The 17,582-nt window shown below is 37.2% G+C and overlaps 1 protein-coding gene across 4 annotated transcripts in view; it reads right to left on the bottom strand.

Annotated features, from left to right (window-relative positions):
- The window catches only part of HERC2 (HECT and RLD domain containing E3 ubiquitin protein ligase 2), a 214,175-nt gene that overhangs the window by 74,186 nt on the left and 122,407 nt on the right, over positions 1-17,582 (bottom strand). For all 4 annotated transcript variants that reach the window (XM_047772566.1, XM_047772568.1, XM_047772567.1 and 1 more), the window contains 10 exons: positions 16,912-17,179; positions 16,624-16,760; positions 15,883-15,981; positions 14,343-14,511; positions 14,119-14,244; positions 12,099-12,207; positions 11,842-11,981; positions 1,765-1,955; positions 678-783; positions 494-585 (listed from right to left, as the gene is read on the bottom strand). In XM_047772566.1, coding sequence (XP_047628522.1) covers positions 494-585; positions 678-783; positions 1,765-1,955; positions 11,842-11,981; positions 12,099-12,207; positions 14,119-14,244; positions 14,343-14,511; positions 15,883-15,981; positions 16,624-16,760; positions 16,912-17,179 — 1,437 coding nt within the window. The remainder of the gene's footprint in view (positions 1-493; positions 586-677; positions 784-1,764; positions 1,956-11,841; positions 11,982-12,098; positions 12,208-14,118; positions 14,245-14,342; positions 14,512-15,882; positions 15,982-16,623; positions 16,761-16,911; positions 17,180-17,582) is intronic.

The following is a 17,582-nucleotide window of genomic DNA, read 5'->3' as shown; positions in this document are numbered from 1 at the left end:
GTTACTATTTAAAAAAACTGTTAAAAAAAGAATTCTCTTAGAATCTTCCAGGGAGAAAATTAACTGGGATTCATTTTGAAAATTTCCTTTTACCAACTAAAGGTATGAAAAAAAAAAAAAAGGAATTTCAGTGTCACATGTATGGTCAGAAAGAATCACTACAGACTAATGGAGAGTTAATGTGATTAACACCACCCTAGGTACACAGAGCACCCCTCCCCCTTCCCCAGCCCCATGCCTGGCAATGACTTCTGCTGGGAGCTTCAACCCTTGCTTCTTCATCAAAGACAGTATGGAAGAAATTTATTTTCTTTTCAAGCTGACCTGACAAGCAGTAAATTTAAGTAGTACACATGTCAAATTTTAAAATAAATACAATTACTTAATTAAGGGGAAAAAAATGGGCTCCATGTTAGTACAGAAATGGTCCAAAAAAAGTCACCTCCATTGCCATTTGCAAACCATCAAAAAGGAACGCCACCTAACTACTTACCTCTGTGCAGTCATTCAGAAGAGACACTGTGGTGTCAGTGGGGTTAATGTTGATTGTCTTTAATTCAATTAGGTTATTTAGGGAATTTCCACCTAGAAAAAAAGGAGCGTAAAGGAATCCAACAAAGGACACAGGAGTTTAAATTATATGATGGAAGTGACTTTTTGAGTAAACATTCAATTACCTGATACGACAACAAGGGAGGGCATGTAGCTACTGTCAGCAGGATCTACTATCATTTTTAATCTATGAACAAGAACATCTGGGAAAATCTCCAAACGAATCCAATGCTTTAAAAAAAAAAAATGCATTCTTAGTAAAATTCAGCTATAATTTAGGTAGAAAGGCAGTATCACCAAAGCTTGAATCTAAATGAGATTTTTTTATATATCTAACATGGAATGAGAGATAGAATTTGCCTTTAAGCTGACAAAAACCAGAGTACTACAACTCCATTACTTGCTCCTTAGGAGAGATCTCTCTCTAAGCCCCAGAAATGGTGTTTGTAAACTCCTGATCTAAGGTAGTCCCTTAATGTTCATCAAGGAGTGGGTTACAGAAAACACTGGAGGAAAAGCACATTTCTCCAAGTCTAACCTCCATGTCTGCAGGAGGTACACCATATGTAAATGTGCAATTACAAAAGCATTCCAAATATCAACACATATTTGTTAGGACAGATGAGAAAAATTTCTTACCAGAATTAGAATCTGTCTGAACTTGCATATTTTACATGGGGGAGTAAAATAAAACAAATCTTATACTCTCTATCAACTGGTCAATTAGATAAAAATCTGCTACTTATACTGTTTAAAATCTCTAATAATAAAAATTGGAAGGCATATTACTCTGTAACTCTAAAATAATTTTTTTTTAAATCTTTTTGCCATTTCTTGGGCCACTCCCGTGGCATATGGAGGTTCCCAGGCTAGGGGTCTAATCGGAGCTGTAGCCGCCAGCCTACGCCAGAGCCACAGCAATGCGGGATCCGAGCCACGTCTGCGACCTACACCACAGCTCACGGCAACGCCGGATCCTTAACCCACTGAGCAAAGGCAGGGACCGAACCCGCAACCTCATGGTTCCTAGTTGGATTCGTTAACCACTGAGCCACAACGGGAACTCCCTAAAATAATTATTAACTAAAATATAGAAGGACTAAAAATCGGTGCCATCGCAGTATACCTTAGTAGGTTTTCAAAGTTCACTTGAAGCTCTAAAAAGACACCTAAATAAAAGCGTTTCTGGAAGTGCCCCTGACGCACACTTACCTTTCCCTGAGAGCCAGAGGACTGCCAGCAGGGCTCGCTGCCGTCAATGAGCCGAGAAGCCTGGTTTACAGAGGACGACACATTTAGGCTCTTCACCATCCGTGCCCAGCTGTCCAGCAGCATTCCTGGCTGACTGTTATGACAGCGCTTCAGCTGTTTTCCAGAACGGCCACAAAATATTGCAGACTGTCCTATTAAATGGTGGTCAAACAGTGTTAATACTTGTGAGACAGAACCTTTACAACCAAGAAATAAAGAACGTTACATCGTGAGGAACATTACATATTTATTTTCTTCAAGAAAATACTAAGTTTTCAAATTAAACTCTTTTTTTACAAATACCTAAAATGGCTTCAAAAACCTAGTCAAAGTATTTTACCTCAATTTATGAGTTGAAACTCACATAATGCTACTATTTATTCCACTAGACTCTCTCAAGTAGAGACAGTGATACATTTCCATATAGAAGGATAAATACAAACTGGGATGAAGTTCAATAACAGCGCTTACACAAAATATTCTTATTAAAAATGCTTTCCTTTTGCCACAGAAATAAATTTGTGAAGAGTTTCTACTTCCATTAACAGCAAATCTGGAAATTCATTGAACTCTCCCACTGAGGACAACTAGAAGAGGTAGACAAAACATTTAAAGATGAATAAAATCTTAAAACTATCAGAGTTTAACAAGGCAGTAAAGAATTACAGGACCAGAGTCAGAGGATGACTGAGAGGAAAAGTGTCCAGATGAGCTGTTCTGTGGATCAGAGGCTCCTTTGTACTGGTGGTATTTGAGTTTCTAAGGAGAGACTTAAAAAGGTCACACACCACTTCTGATGGCCTCTTTGGGTGGAGGGGCAGGAACCGGAAGAACCAAAGGGAAGAGGATGGCCACAGAAAAACTCATACTTTGAGCTGAGATCCCAAGAGGAAGGATGAGATCTGCAGGGCCATCTGTTTTCAGATTGTAGCTCTACATGAAATCATCTCAATCAATGAAACTGTACTGAAGTGATAAGCCCAGAAAATTACCTACCTCAGTTACTTGGAAGATCAACCCTTTCCCCCCAGTCCCTGGAGAAAGATATTATTCTATGCCTAAAGCTGAGTCAAGAAATAATTTTTTAACCATAATGTCCAGTACATGATGGCATATGAGACAAGAAAATATGACTAAAAGACATAGAAAGACAATAGAAACAGACCCACAGAGGTTCCAGATATTAAAGTTATAAGGCACAAATATTATAATCACTATACTTACTATTTTTGAAAAGACAATGAATTCTTAGCAGAGAATTGGAAACTATTAAAAAAAGATAGAAAGACTAGAACTGTCCAGAACAGTAATTAAAATTAAAAACTCAAAGAACAGGTTTATCAGTAGACTAGACTCAGATGAAAAAGAGAATTAGTAAAAAAAATAAAATAAAAAATACCTGGAATGATGAAGAGCAAAAATTAAGAAAATGTAAATGAGGAGTTCCCGTCGTGGTGCAGTGGTTAATGAATCCAACTAGGAACCATGAGGTTGCGGGTTTGGTCCCTGGCCTTCCTCAGTGGATTAAGGATCTGGCATTGCCGTGAGCTGTGGTGTAGGTTGCAGACGCGGCTCAGATCCCATATTGCTGTGGCTCTGGCGTAGGCCAGCGGCTATGGCTCCAATTCAACCCCTAGCCTGGGAACCTCCATATGCCGCGGGAGCGGCCCAAAGAAATGGCAAAAAGACAAAAAAAAAAAAAAAACAAATAAAAAGACAGAAAATAAAAATGGGAAGACAGAGGAAAGAGGAATCCCAAAAAAGAAGGAAGAGGCAATAGGGCAGAGATAATACCTGAAGAAATACTGAATAACAAAAAATTTTCCAGAACTGACAGCAGGTATCAAGCCACAGATTTGAAAAGCCCTACTTTGAAAGCTAGAAGAGTAGATCTTAAATATTCTTATCACACAGAAAAAAAAGGGTTTGGTGATGGTAACTGGAAGTCCTGCTGTGGCACAATGGGATTAGCAGCATCTTTGCAGTGCCAGAACGTAGGTTCGATCCCTGGCCAGTACAGTGGGTTAAAGGATCCAGCATTACTGCTATTGTAGCATAGGTTGTGACTGGCTCATATCTGATCCCTGGCCGGGGAACTTCATTTGACATTGGGTGGCCAAAACAGCGGGGGCGGCAGTAATTATGTCAGGTGATGAATGTGTCACTAACCAACCTCATTGTGGTCATCATTTTGCAATACATATGTGTAACAAATCATCACACTGAACACCTTAAACTTAAACAATGTCATGTCAACTAAAGCTCAAAAAAACTGGAAAATGAACTAACTGAAAGCTCTACTAACTCCAAGAAAGAAAAGACACACACAGGTATGCACATGTAAATTTTAATTAAGATAAAAACAAAAGAATATGTCACAAGCAGACTTAGAGGAAATACAAAAATTAAGCAACGTTAATGGAACAATAACTAAACTTGCAGCTAACTTCAGCAGGAGTAATATAAACCAAATTACAATGAAATAGTATTTTTAAAGTGCTGAAAGAAAAGTTCTGCTACAAGTCTTTTTCAAAAATAAAGGAGAAATAAAACACACACAAACAGAATTCATAATCACGAAGATGCATTAGAGAAAATATTAAGGTCTGTCTATTCTTTAGGCAGGAGAAAAATGATGATAGAGGAAAAGTGAAACATACAGAAAGGAATAGAGGAAAACTACAATATTAAGTATAGGAAAAAATCTAAATATTGAAAAATAAAATAATAATCATATGTTGTGTACTGTTAAAAATGTACATGTGGAAGACACAACCACTCAAAATCTATGGGATGCTGTAAAAACAGTGCTCAGAGGGAAATTCATAGCAATACAGGCCTTCCTCAAAAAAAAAGAAATATATCAAATCGACAACTTAACCCACCACCTAAATGAATTAGAAAAAGAAGAACAAACAAAACCTAAAGTCAGCAGAAGGAAGGAAATCATAAAGATCAGAGAGGAAATCAATAAAACAGAGATGGAAAAAAACAATAGAAAAAAAAAATCAATTAAACCAAGAGCTGGTTCTTTGAAAAGGTAAACCATACTGACAAACCTCTGGCCAGACTCACCAAGAAAAGGAGAGAAAACACCCAAATAAACAAAATAAGAAATGAAAAAGGAGAAATCACAACAGATACTACAGAAATACAAAAAACCATAAGAGAATACTATGGACAATTGTATGCCAACAAATTTGACAACCTAGAGACAATCTGTACAACTTTCTAGAGACTTACAGCCTGCCAAAACTGAATGAAGAAGAAACAGATCAACTGAACAACAGATCACTAGAAATGAAATTGAATATGTCATGAAAACACTCCCTAAGAATGAAAGTCCAGGACCAGATGTCTTCACAGGTAAATTCTACCAAACATACAAAGAGGAACTTGTACACATCCTCCTCAAACTTTTCCAAAAGTTGGAGAAGAAAGAACACTCCCAAGGACATTCTATGATGCCACCCTCACCCTAATACCAAAACCAGACCAAGATACCACCAAAAAAGAAAACTACAGGCCAACATCCTCAATGAATATAGACTCAAAATTTCTCAACAAAATCCAACAACATATCAAAAAGATCATATGCCACGACCAGGTGGGATTCATCCCAGGTTCACAAAGATGGTTCAACATATGCACATCAATCAACGTCATACACCACATGCATTAACAAAAGAAAAATCAAAAACCACATGATCATCTCATAGATGCAGAGACAGCATCTGACAAAGTCCAACATCCATGATCAAAACTCTTACCAAAGTGGGTATAGAGGGAATATACCTTAACATAATAAAAGCCATTCACCACAAACCCACAGCAAATATAATACTCAACAAAGAAAAGCTGAAAGCCTTCCCACTAAAATCTGGAACAAGACAAGGACACCCACTCTCACCACTGTTATTCAACATAGGATTGGAAGTCCTAGCCACAGCTATCAGACAAACAAAAGAAATAAAGGTATCCAAATTGGAAGAGAAGAGGTAAAATTGTCACTCTATGCACATGACATGATACTATATATAGAAAACCCTAAGGACTCAACCCAAAAACTACTCGAACTGATCAACAAATTCAGCAAAGTACCAGGATACAAGATTAACATTCAGAAATCAGTCACATTTCTGTACGCTAACAATGAAATATTAGAAAAGGAATATGAAAATACAACACCTTTTAAAATTGTACCCCCCCAAAATCAAATACCTAGGAATAAACCTGACCAAGGAGGTGAAAGACTTATATGCTGAGAACTATAAAACATTCGTCAAGGAAATTAAAGAGGATTCAAAGGAATGGAAAGATAGCCCATGCTCCTGGGTGGGAAAAATTAATATTGTAAAAATGGCCATACTACCCAAAGCAATCTACAGATTCAGTGCAATCCCTATCAAATTACCCAGGACATTTTTCACAGAACTAGAACAAACAATCCAAAACTTTATATGGAACCACAAAAGACCCAGAATTGCCAAAGCAATCCTCAAGAACAAAAACCAAGCAGGAAGCATTACTCTCCCAGACTTCAAGCAATATTACACACAGTAATCAAGACAGTGTGGTACTGGTACCAAAACAGATAATACACCAATGGAACAGAGTAGAAAACCCAGAAATAAATTCACCTACGGTCAATTATTCTTAAACAAAGGAGGCAAGAATATAAAATGGGGAAAAGAGAGCCTATTTAGCAAGTAGTGCTGGGAAAACTGAGCAGCCACATGTAAATCAATGAAACTGGAACACACCCTCACACCATGCACAAAAATAAACTCCAAATGGCTGAAAGACTTAAACAAAAGGCAAGACACCATCAAACTCCTAGAAAAGAACACAGGCAAAACATTCTCTGATATCAACCTTAAAAATGTTTTCTCAGGCCAGTCTCCCAAAGCAACAGAAATAAAAACAAAAATAAACCCATGGGACCTAATCAAATTGAGAAGCTTTTGCACAAGGAAACCATAAAAAAAAAAAAAAATCAAAAAGACAACTTACAGAACAGGAGAAAATAGTTTCAAACAATGCAACTGACAAGGACTTTATCTCTAAAATACACAAACAACTTATACAACTAAACAGCAAAAAAGCCAACAATCCAATTGAAAAATGGGAAAAAGACCTGAATAGACACTTCTCCGAAGAAGATAGATGGCCAAGAAGCACATGAAAAAATGCTCAACATCACTAATTATTAGAGAAATGCAAATCATAACTACCACGAGATACCACTTCACACCAGTCAGAATGGCCATCATTAGCAAGTCCAAAAATAACAAATGCTGGAGAGGGTGTGGAGAAAAGGGAACCCTCTGCACTGCTGATAGGAATGTAAGCCGGTATGACCACCATGGAAAACAGTATGGAGGTACCTTAGAAATCTATACATAGAACTACCATATGACCCCCCAATCCCACTCTTGGGCATATATCCAGACAAAACTTTCCTTGAAAAATACACATGCACCCACATGTTCACTGCAGCTCTATTTACAATAGCCAAGACATGGAAACAACCCAAATGTCCATCGATAGATGAATGGATTAAGAAGACGTGGTATATATACACAATGGAATATCACTCAGCCATCAAAAGGAACAAAATAATGCCATGTGCAGCAACATGGATGGAACTAGAGACTCTCATACTGAGTGAAGTAAGTCAGAAAGAGAAAGACAAATACCGTATGATATCACTTATATCTGGAATCTAATATATGGCATCAATGAACTTTTCCACAGAAAAGAAAATCATGGACTTGGAGAATAAACTTGTGGTTGCGGAGGGGGAGGGAGTGGGATGGATTGGGAATTTGGGGTAAACAGATGGAAATTAATGCCTTTGGAATGGATAAGCAATGAGTTCCTGCTATTTAGCACTGGGAATTATATCTAGTCACTTAGGATGGAGCATGATAATGTGAGAAACAAGAATGTATACATGTATGTGTGGCTGGGTCACCTTGCTGTACAGTAGAAAATTGATAGAACAATGCAAACCAGCTATAAGTGAAAAAAAAAAAAATCACTATGAAAACATGTATATGTGGGCATTCCTGTTGTGGTTCAGTGGGTTAAGAACCTGACATAGGGTCCGTGAGGATGCAGGTTTGATCCCTGGCCTCCCTCAGTGGGTTAAAGATTCAGCATTGCCTCAAGCTGCAGCTTAGGTCACAGATCCAACTCAAATCCTGCTTTGCTGGGGCTATGGAGTAGGCTGGCAGTTGCAGCTCCAATTTGACCCCTAGCCTGGGAATTTCCGTATGCTGCAGGTGTGGCCATTAAAAAAAAAAAAAAAGTGTATGTATAAAAATTTTAAGCATTATAACATGATAATTTATTCACAACAAGGGTTAATAAAGTTAAAGGGATCTAAGGTCCTCACACTGTTTAGGAGGAGGGTAATACTAAGTAATGTTAGATTTTCTAATTCAATAAAAGATTTTACAACATTTTGAGTAACTACTCATACCAAAAATGTATATAACATATACTACTTACATAGTGTATAAATATACTCTAAAAATGTATAACTTCTAAGCTAAGAAGTGTGTTGTGGAGGGGTTGGGGCTTGCTAAATAGTGAAGAACTTATCAGTCCAAAGGAAGATGGAAAAGAGAAAGACAAACAGAAAAAAAAAGAAGAATTACAACAAGAAAATAAACACTGAGAAGTTGATCAATTTAAATAAAAATATTTCAGGAATTGCTTCTATGTAAATAAATACCTATATAATCCAAGTAAGAGACAAAGATCATCAAACTGGAATTAAAAAGCAAAACAAAACTTTTTATAACCTCCAAGAAATATAACTAAAATACAAAATTACAGAAAAATTGAGGGTGAAAGGCTAGCAAAAGATAAACTAAGAAAATACTAACTTCACCACAGAACTTCACAAGACATTCTTTCAGACATGCATTTGCAAAATCGCATGATATGCTGAGTCTTATCATACACGAGTTTCTAAAAAAGTAAAAGATTAGCATACACAATGTGAATTCAATGCAGAAGCAATAAAAACAGAGGTAGAAAATGCTGATATATTTGAAAATTTTAAAATATTTAATTTCAAAGAAATTTTTTAAATACTTTGAAATGAATGATGAGATATTACATATCAGTATTGCAGGATACAGCTTAAGCATTGCTTAAAGATAAATTTAAAATTTTAAGTTCATATATTAGAAAAGATGGAAGTGAAAAATTAATGCATTAATAAGCATTCATGGGAGATAGGGGAGGAATCAACTTAAACCTAAATTGCATAGGAAAAAGAAAGAAAGAAAGAAAGAAAGAAAGAAAGAAAGAAAGAAAGAAAGAAAGAAAGAAAGAAAGAAAGAAAGGAAGAAAGAAAGAAAGAAAGATATGAGAGACAGCAAATCAAAGACATAAGTTGGCTCTTTGAAAAGACTACTAAAATTGATAAACCCATGGCAGACTAATAACAAAAAAAAAAAAAAAAAAAGGCAAGAAAGTACCCAAAGTTAGCCTTGAAAAGGAGATAGCTCTGCAGATTCTATAGCTCTCCTGTATAAAGATAAGAGAATATTACTAATTAGGACTAGAGAGGAACTTCCTCAACATGATAAAGGCTATTCATGAAAAACCCATAACTAACATTACACTTGATGTTTAAAGACTGATACCTTCCCCCCTACATTTAGGAGTAAGACAAGGATGCCCATTTTTGCCACTTCTATTCAACCTAGTACTAGAAGATCTAGCTGAAGCACTAAGGCAAGAAAAAGAAATACAAAGCATCCAAATTGTAAAAAAAAAAAAAAGGTATCTGAGTTCACAGACAACATGATCTCATATGTAGAAAACTCTAAAGACTCCACCAAAAAACAAAACAAAACAAAACAAAAGCCCTGTTAGAGATAAATTCAGCAAACTTGCTGGGTACTAATTCAACAAACAAAATGTGTTGAAAATATGCAGTGTGTATGTATAGTATGTACTTCTACATACTAGCAACAAACATTGTAAACAGGACATTTAAAAACTAATTTCATTTAAGATAGCATGAAAAATAAACACTTATGAATAAGTTTAACCAAGAAGGCCTAAGACTTAAACACTAATCACAAAACATTGCTGAAAGAAATTAAAGAAGATCTAAGTAAATGGAAAGACAATTAACAATTCTGTCCAGAGATATAATGATTCAATGCAATTGCTATCAAAATACTGTTTTTTACAGAAGTAGAAAAATCTATCTCAAAAGTCATATTGACTTCCAAGGGACACTAAATAGTCAAAACAATCTTGAAAAAGAACAAATTTGGAAGATTCACATTTTCCAATTTCAAAACCTTCTACAAAAGCTATCATAATCACACTGTATAGTGTGGTACTGATGAAAAGATAGGCAAAAAGACCAATGGAATAGAATACAGAGCCCAGGAAAAAACTCTCACATCTATGGTCAACTGATTTTTAAAAAGGGTGCCAAGACCATTCAATGGTGAAAGGACAGTCATTTCAACAAACGGTGCTGGGAAAACTGGATACACACATACAAAAGAATAAAGTTATATATTATATGGCATACAGAAATTAGCCCAAAGTGGTTCAAAGATCTAAATTGAAGAGTTAAAACTATAAACCTTTTAGAAGGAAACATAGGAGCTAGTCTTCATGACTTTGGAATTAATGATGATTTCTTAAATTGACCCAGAAGTAAGTATGACAGCAAATGCCCAGGAAACAAAAGAAACAATAAATGTATTAAATTTCATTAAAACTTAAAACTTTTATCCATCACAGAATCCTATCAAGAGAGTGAAAGAACAACCCACGGAATAGGATAATATTTGCAAATCATTTATCTGATAAAAGTTTAACGTACATAACATATAAAGAACTCTTATGACTCAACATCAAAAGTTTTTAAAAGGGCAAAAGATTTGAATTGGCATGCCCCCTAAAAAGATATACAAATGGCAAAAAACACATGTAAAGAGTCCTGGTGTCATTTGTCATTAGGGAAACTCAAATCAGAATCACAACAATATACTACCTCTCACTCATGAGGATGACTGTGATCAAAAAAATAAAAGAAAATAACAAATACTGGTGAGTACGTAAAGAAACTGGAACCCTCATATACTGCTGCTAAAAATGTAAATGGTGTAGCCACTATGGAAAACATTTTGGTGGTTTCTCAGAAAGTTAAAGAACTACCTAATGACCCAGTTATTCTACTCCTAATTTTGAAAATAAAAGTCAAACTGACTTGTACTCCAATGTTCACAGCAATGTCATTCGCAACAGCTGAAAGGTACAAACCACCCAAAAGTCCATTAATAGATGGCTGGATAAGCAGGCTGTGGTAGACAAATACAATGGAACATTACTCAGCCATAAAAAGAAATGAGGTTCTGCACATGCCACAACATGGATGAACCTTGAAAACATAAGGTGAAATAAGTAAGACACAGAAAAACACAAATTTTGTCTGATTCCACTTATATGAGGTACCTAGAGTTGTCAAATTCACAGAGATGGAAAGTGGATTGGAGGTTGCCAGGGGTTGGAAGAGGGAAGAATGAGGAATTACTGCTTAATGGGTATACTCCTGTGTAGGCGAAAAAGTTTTAGAAATACATAGTGGTGAAAGTGTAGAATATGCCCTTAACTGTACACTTGAAAGTACACATATTGTGCTATGATAAAAATATGTACTAAAAGACAAACAAAAAGACTCACTCTCCATCTAACCAATTCCACATCCTATCCACCAAAACATTTACCAGTCTCATAAGATTCTTGTGCTCTTCTTTACGGAAATATCAGCAAACAAATCCTGTTACTCTAGTTCTAGTGACCACTCATCACTTGAAAAAACAAATTGCAGTTCCTCAGTTGGTTAGGACCATCTTCCCCGTTTCACTGTGCACCCAGCACACTGCTCACCACATAAGTATGAACTTTAAAGAGCAAAACTACATTTTTTTCAACAATAATTATCTCATTAATAGTAATTTGATGAAAGAGAAAATAACCATTCTACTATACCTGGTTCATTTATTCTGCCAAATGTATGCCTTGCATTATGTTTTCTGGTTTTGAAACATGTTTCACAAAAATCAAAGTCATCACAGTTTCTGCATTTGAATCTAGATCCATTGATAGGAAACATCTGACAGCCATCGCACCTATTTTTAAAACAGCAGTTGAGTTGAAAAGAAAGAGATATGGTCATTTATTAAATTTATTTCCAAAGAAAACCATTTCTCCCAAACAAATCTAGCAATATAAAAATAAAAACTCACGTAACGCCAGGATGAACACTGGGTACCAACTCCATTTCTGATAACAGCCCAGTCCAGTGCGACTGCTGGGGAAAGTCGACAATAACATCTTTTCCATTGGCACTGAAAGCTAGGACAGAACAGAAATCGTCTGAAACATGTGTCACCAGTATAAACCTAAAATTAGAATTAAATCTATAACTAGTCAAGTGATAGTATATTACAGTCATTTATATTTTACAAAGAGTACTCCTCTTTGAGAGAGACATACAAAGATACTTACAGATGAACTAACATATGATGACAATCAGGGATTAACTTCAAAATAACGGAGGGAGGGGATCATGAATGAACAACTGTGGCCAATAGTGGACAGCTGTTAAAGCCAGGTGGATACACAGAAGTTCATTATACCACATTCTCTTCTTTTGCGGATGTTTGAAAATTTCCACAATAAGAAGGTTTGCTTGTTTGTTTTTAATTAAACCAAGCAAAAACTCCAAGGAGAAGTTTCCATTGTGGCTCAGCAGGTTAAGGCCCCGACACCGTTTTCATGAGGATGTGGGTTCAATTTCTGGCCTCTCTCAGTGGGTTAAGGATGGAGTGTTTCCACAAGCTTCAGTGTAGGTCACAGCTGCGGCTCAGATCCAGTTGTTGCTGTGGCTGGAGGTAGGCCTCAGCTGCAGCTCCGATTCTACCTCTGGCCCAGGAACTTCCATATGCCGCAGGTGTGGCCGTAAAAAGAAAAAAAAAAATCTTAGGGAATAAAAATTACATTAATAACGTTAAGACACCTCTTGCTCTTTGGTGAAAGATGCTCAAAACATTAACTTCTAAACCAAGTTAATTATTTTAAAAATTTATCTTTGTTTTAATTTGTAAAGCTTTTAAGAATCTCTTAAGAAAACTGTTAAACTCAAGTAAAATGTTTAATAAGCCGTCTGTTTTTAAGTAACTTAAGAAAACACTAACACCCCAATCCACTGTGGAAGCACCACCATTGCGGCCATTTCTAATCTAAGAGAATTTTCTATGTGGCTGAAAGAAGTCAAAACAAAGCAAAAATGGCACTGAAAGAGTTTAAAGATAAAATAAAAGCACACCTACATTTAATCATCTCTCACACTATTGTTAAAATGGCTACAGTGTACCTTTTAAAGTATGCCATGTGTTTGATTTGAAATCTCAAGAATATCACATTAAATATAAACCAAAGAGCATTTTGTTTCCAGTTCTTAACTCTCATCACTTGCACATTTCCATTTATTAAATTCAGTCCTAAAGTCTTATTAAAAAAAGAGAGGAAAAAAAATAGCGAAGGAACTAGCCATTTGGCAGAAGGACTGACAGACCAAGTTTACAGCACTCCAACATGAGACAAGGCTACCCTAGGACTATGATAGATTGAGGCAAAACTAAAACCTCTCTTTACCACGTCTGGTCAATGTTCAATCTAATCCAAACCGCAAACCCATGCTGGCTGGTATGAAAAACTACTCCTTGCCAATTATAGCCTCATCATGTGAGTCCATTATTTCTTCCTTCTAAACAATATTTTTTACGGTACCCACTCTCATGTAAGTGATAGGATATGATGTTGGTATCCAAATGAGACAAGGTGGGAGGTGGGGGGATGCTCTGGGGGTTTGGGATGGAAATGCTATAAAATTGGGTTGTGATGATCGTAGTACAACTATAAATGCAATAAAATTCATTGAGTAAAAACAAACAAAAGATATCCACTCTTAGAATTATCCCAATTCCTTGAACCCTCTCTGAAATACCCAATACAAACACTACTGCTCTTTGTTACACCCACTTATAGAGAAATCTCCTTTCCAGGGTATGCATCCTCTCAAGTTGCAGTGAGTTAGCACACATGACTCTGTTCAACAACAGGTGTGCTCCTGGCCTGGAGGGCACTGACTAGCGAAAGAACACTATTTATATATCCTAAGGCTTGCTTTACACTTGTTTTTCTTGCCCTTAAATGTGAAAGAAAAGAAAGTTTACATTAATTTTCTTGCCTAGATAACAGTACCTTTCACGACCCCCACACTTTGATGAGTCACAGATCCCCATTTGTATTTCGGTGTGGTAACTGAGGCTTTGACTCGAACTTTATCACCAATCTTGATGTGAGAAGGAGAACTTGGTGGAGGATAGCCTAAAGATTCCGGTAAAAATTGAACTATAATTAGCATTCATATGTGGGAACTCTGAATCTAATTAAGAAATGCAAAAGAACTTAAAGAATGTTCTCACCTATAAGTTCCACATGAATATACCTAACCCAGTAAGTGCCTCCTTTCTGTTGCCAATCACACTGCACATTGAGGTCATGTAATCCATCTCTATCCAGTTTGATTACTTTGCCCACATCTCCCTCACACACTTCCTCATATGTTCGACAGCATCTAACCATCATTCCCACCTGGAATTAAAATTAAGTTAAAAATCTAGTTCAGTGTACAGATGAAATGATCGATTGTTAATTAAGTAGCATTATTCTACTTCTAACAAAGGATTTCATCTAGCACCTAGTGTGCTATCAAAAGTCATTTTACACTAAATGGAACCAGAGCTCTTTAGAAAACTGTCTGGCTCAATGTCTGAGGCAGAAAATATACAAGATGAATTTGAATCAACTTGTGTCATTAAGCAAGGGAACTACCAAAGACCAACGGGTTCCCTCAAATGAACAAACTAAGCAAGAGCAAAATTACCTGAAACACATCAAATCCATAACAGTCAACAAATTCACCATAATGATAATAAGCAAAACAAAGGTTCTTGGTCATCTCTATAAGTACCAGGGCACCCATTCACCATTCTGAAAATTGATAATGTAAGTGAACAGAAATCAACCATTGATTCTGCCTTTCCTATACACAATATATTATAGTGACAAGAGTTGATAAAAAAGTTTTCATCAACAAACAGAAGTCCAGCTAATAAATTTGGAAGGGATAACAAAGTCAGAATTGTGTAACCGTTCTTGAAGGGTTTAGAAGATAACAGTAATACTCCTGAAGCACCAAGATGGGCAATTAATAGATGACAAGGGATGTTGCATGTTGGGCCACATGATATACTCCTTCCTAAGATGAGTCCAATTCCTGAGTCCAATTCTTCTCCTCCATTGCTCCAACTTTACAGGAAATGCAGAAGAGGGAGGACGACATGGACCAATGTAGTTTTAGCCAAAATAAATGGCATGAAAAGGAAAAAAAAGGAAGGAGAGAGACTATTCTAGGTTAAAAAGACACCCAAGTGTAAGGTATGAGATCTTGTTTGTATCCACCTTCTTGAAAATTACTGTAAGAAGCCATTTTTGAAAAAATTGGGAAAATCTGAGCAAGCATTAGATATGAGATGATAGGGAATTCTTGTTTATCTTGTTAGGTCATGTTAGGTATCAGTAATGTCATTATGTTGGGATTTTCTCTGAACTATACTACCTAGAACAAAAGAATTAAAACATAAAAAGCATATCTAAATTTTTAAAATCAGATGGCAGTGAGATAATAATTAAAAAAAAAAAGGAAAAGGAGATGGTAAAAGTGTCCAAGTGGAGGTGACTGGGAAACACCTCTGTGTGCCACAACCCTGTGAACAAGCCACCTTCTGCTCTCTAGCTCTGGCCCATTGCTGATCTTTTGTTCTTCTGTCCTCTGCCCTAGCCCCAGTGGCCTCCCTGCTGGGTGCTATGCCCTCCCCCTTGTCAGGTCTGACTTTGTGAGATGCAAGAGTTTCTGAATGAAAACCTAAGCAAAGCTCCAGCCTATGGCAATTACTTACTCACCTGAATATTCTCCCTCACGTACACAGCATAATCATCATTACTCAAGAAATCAGCTCGTTTTTTGTAAGTCTGGCTCTCTGTTACAACAGCACCAGTAGACTACAAGAGATAAATATATATTTTTTTAAAGGTGAACCAGTTAAACCTACTTAAGAAGAAATAAATATGTGAAACCTATATTAAAAAAGTATGAAATATTATACTATATTTCCATTATAAAATTCATTTTAAAAAGAATAATAGCAACGGCATAGTAAGCAGAATTAGTCTCAAAAGCTGAAAATATAGAAAATTTCTGAGGTATTTCCAAATTAATCCCCTGAAACAACTTACTCAAATCAGAAGTCAATGCGTTACATAAATACTGATTTTTCTTTTCTTTTCTTTTTTTTTTTTGGTGGCTGCATCCATGACATGTGGAAGTTCCAGGGCCAGGGATCAAACCTACACCAGAGCAGTGACCTGAGCCACAGCAGTGACAAGGCAGGATCCTTAACCCACTGAGCCACCAGGGAACTCCCAACTAATTATTTTTAAAAACAAGATCTCCTCTAACAGCTATTCAACATCATTAGATGTTGGAACAAGGGTCTGTTTTAAAGCTAAAAGTAATTAAGGTACAGAAAACCCAGGCAGTACTTAGTAATTTGGCCATGTGTCAGCAGAACCACAGAGAGGCCATATGGAGTGGCATGGAGGAAACCAGAGCTCAAGACAGAGGGACAAGAGAGGGGCACTGACCATAGCGTAGGCTGTGTCGTCCACATCCTCTACCACTTCCTCGTCTGAACACTCCTCAGACCCTGTGTCTGCATCCGAGAGATCCGTGACCTGCACGTCAGCATGGTCCAGCAGCCACCCAACCAAGGCCTCCACACCTAGGAGCAAGCACATCCAGCACAACCAATGAGGACCACAGTGCTGCCTGCCCAAAGGGCCTCAGCCTCAAACGTGAGCATTTCAAGGGAAGCCTAAAAATAAATGGGTGGGCGCCTTAAATCAAAAATACCCACAGGGACAACACAGTACCTGGCAAGCCAGCAGCATTCCCTGAGGTGCCAGTGAGTGACTTCAGAGCAAACTCTATGTTCCTCCGAGGAAATCCCATTTCCATGAGCTGAACCACAATAGGCAGAGCAGGACCAGGCGGCTGCTTGTGCTTCTTTGCTCTGACGGGACGAACATGCTGCATGGGGACAGGTGTTGTGGCCTCACTGGAGCTGCAATCTTCAAACAATGGGCTTGATGGGTGAGTGGACTCCACGGCCAAATACTGACACACTGCCAATGCAGCAGCCTAGGCAAATGAGAGCGGAGCCAGGGACTTGTAAGTCAATGGACTAAGAAGCCTGGGAAAATGGAAACTAGGGATTACTACTACATAGACTGCAGTGTAGAACTATAGTAAACCCGGGCCTACATGTGCACTTTTAAATGAATATATGCCGAAAACAACAAAGACAATTTTTACAGTTTAATGCAGAGGGAAGTTCTGATGATCAAATAACTCACACAGAGCTGGTCTACCCAGTGAATTAGCCAATTATCAATGTCCATTAAAGAAATTTCACAGTGGCCTCGAGCTCTGCATGAGCAACAAGGTGAGTGAGTGAACTCAGTGGGGTGGGAGAAAGGGACCCCCCCCCAACCCTTCCCCATGACCAGGCAGTGCCCACAGTCTCCTGCTCTCGCGTCTCCAT

Source organism: Phacochoerus africanus, chromosome 3, assembly GCF_016906955.1.
Source record: "Phacochoerus africanus isolate WHEZ1 chromosome 3, ROS_Pafr_v1, whole genome shotgun sequence".
NCBI classification, from domain to species: Eukaryota; Metazoa; Chordata; class Mammalia; order Artiodactyla; family Suidae; genus Phacochoerus; species Phacochoerus africanus.
The sequence above is the reverse complement of the archived record's forward strand: the minus strand, read 5'-3'. Positions and strand labels throughout refer to the sequence as shown.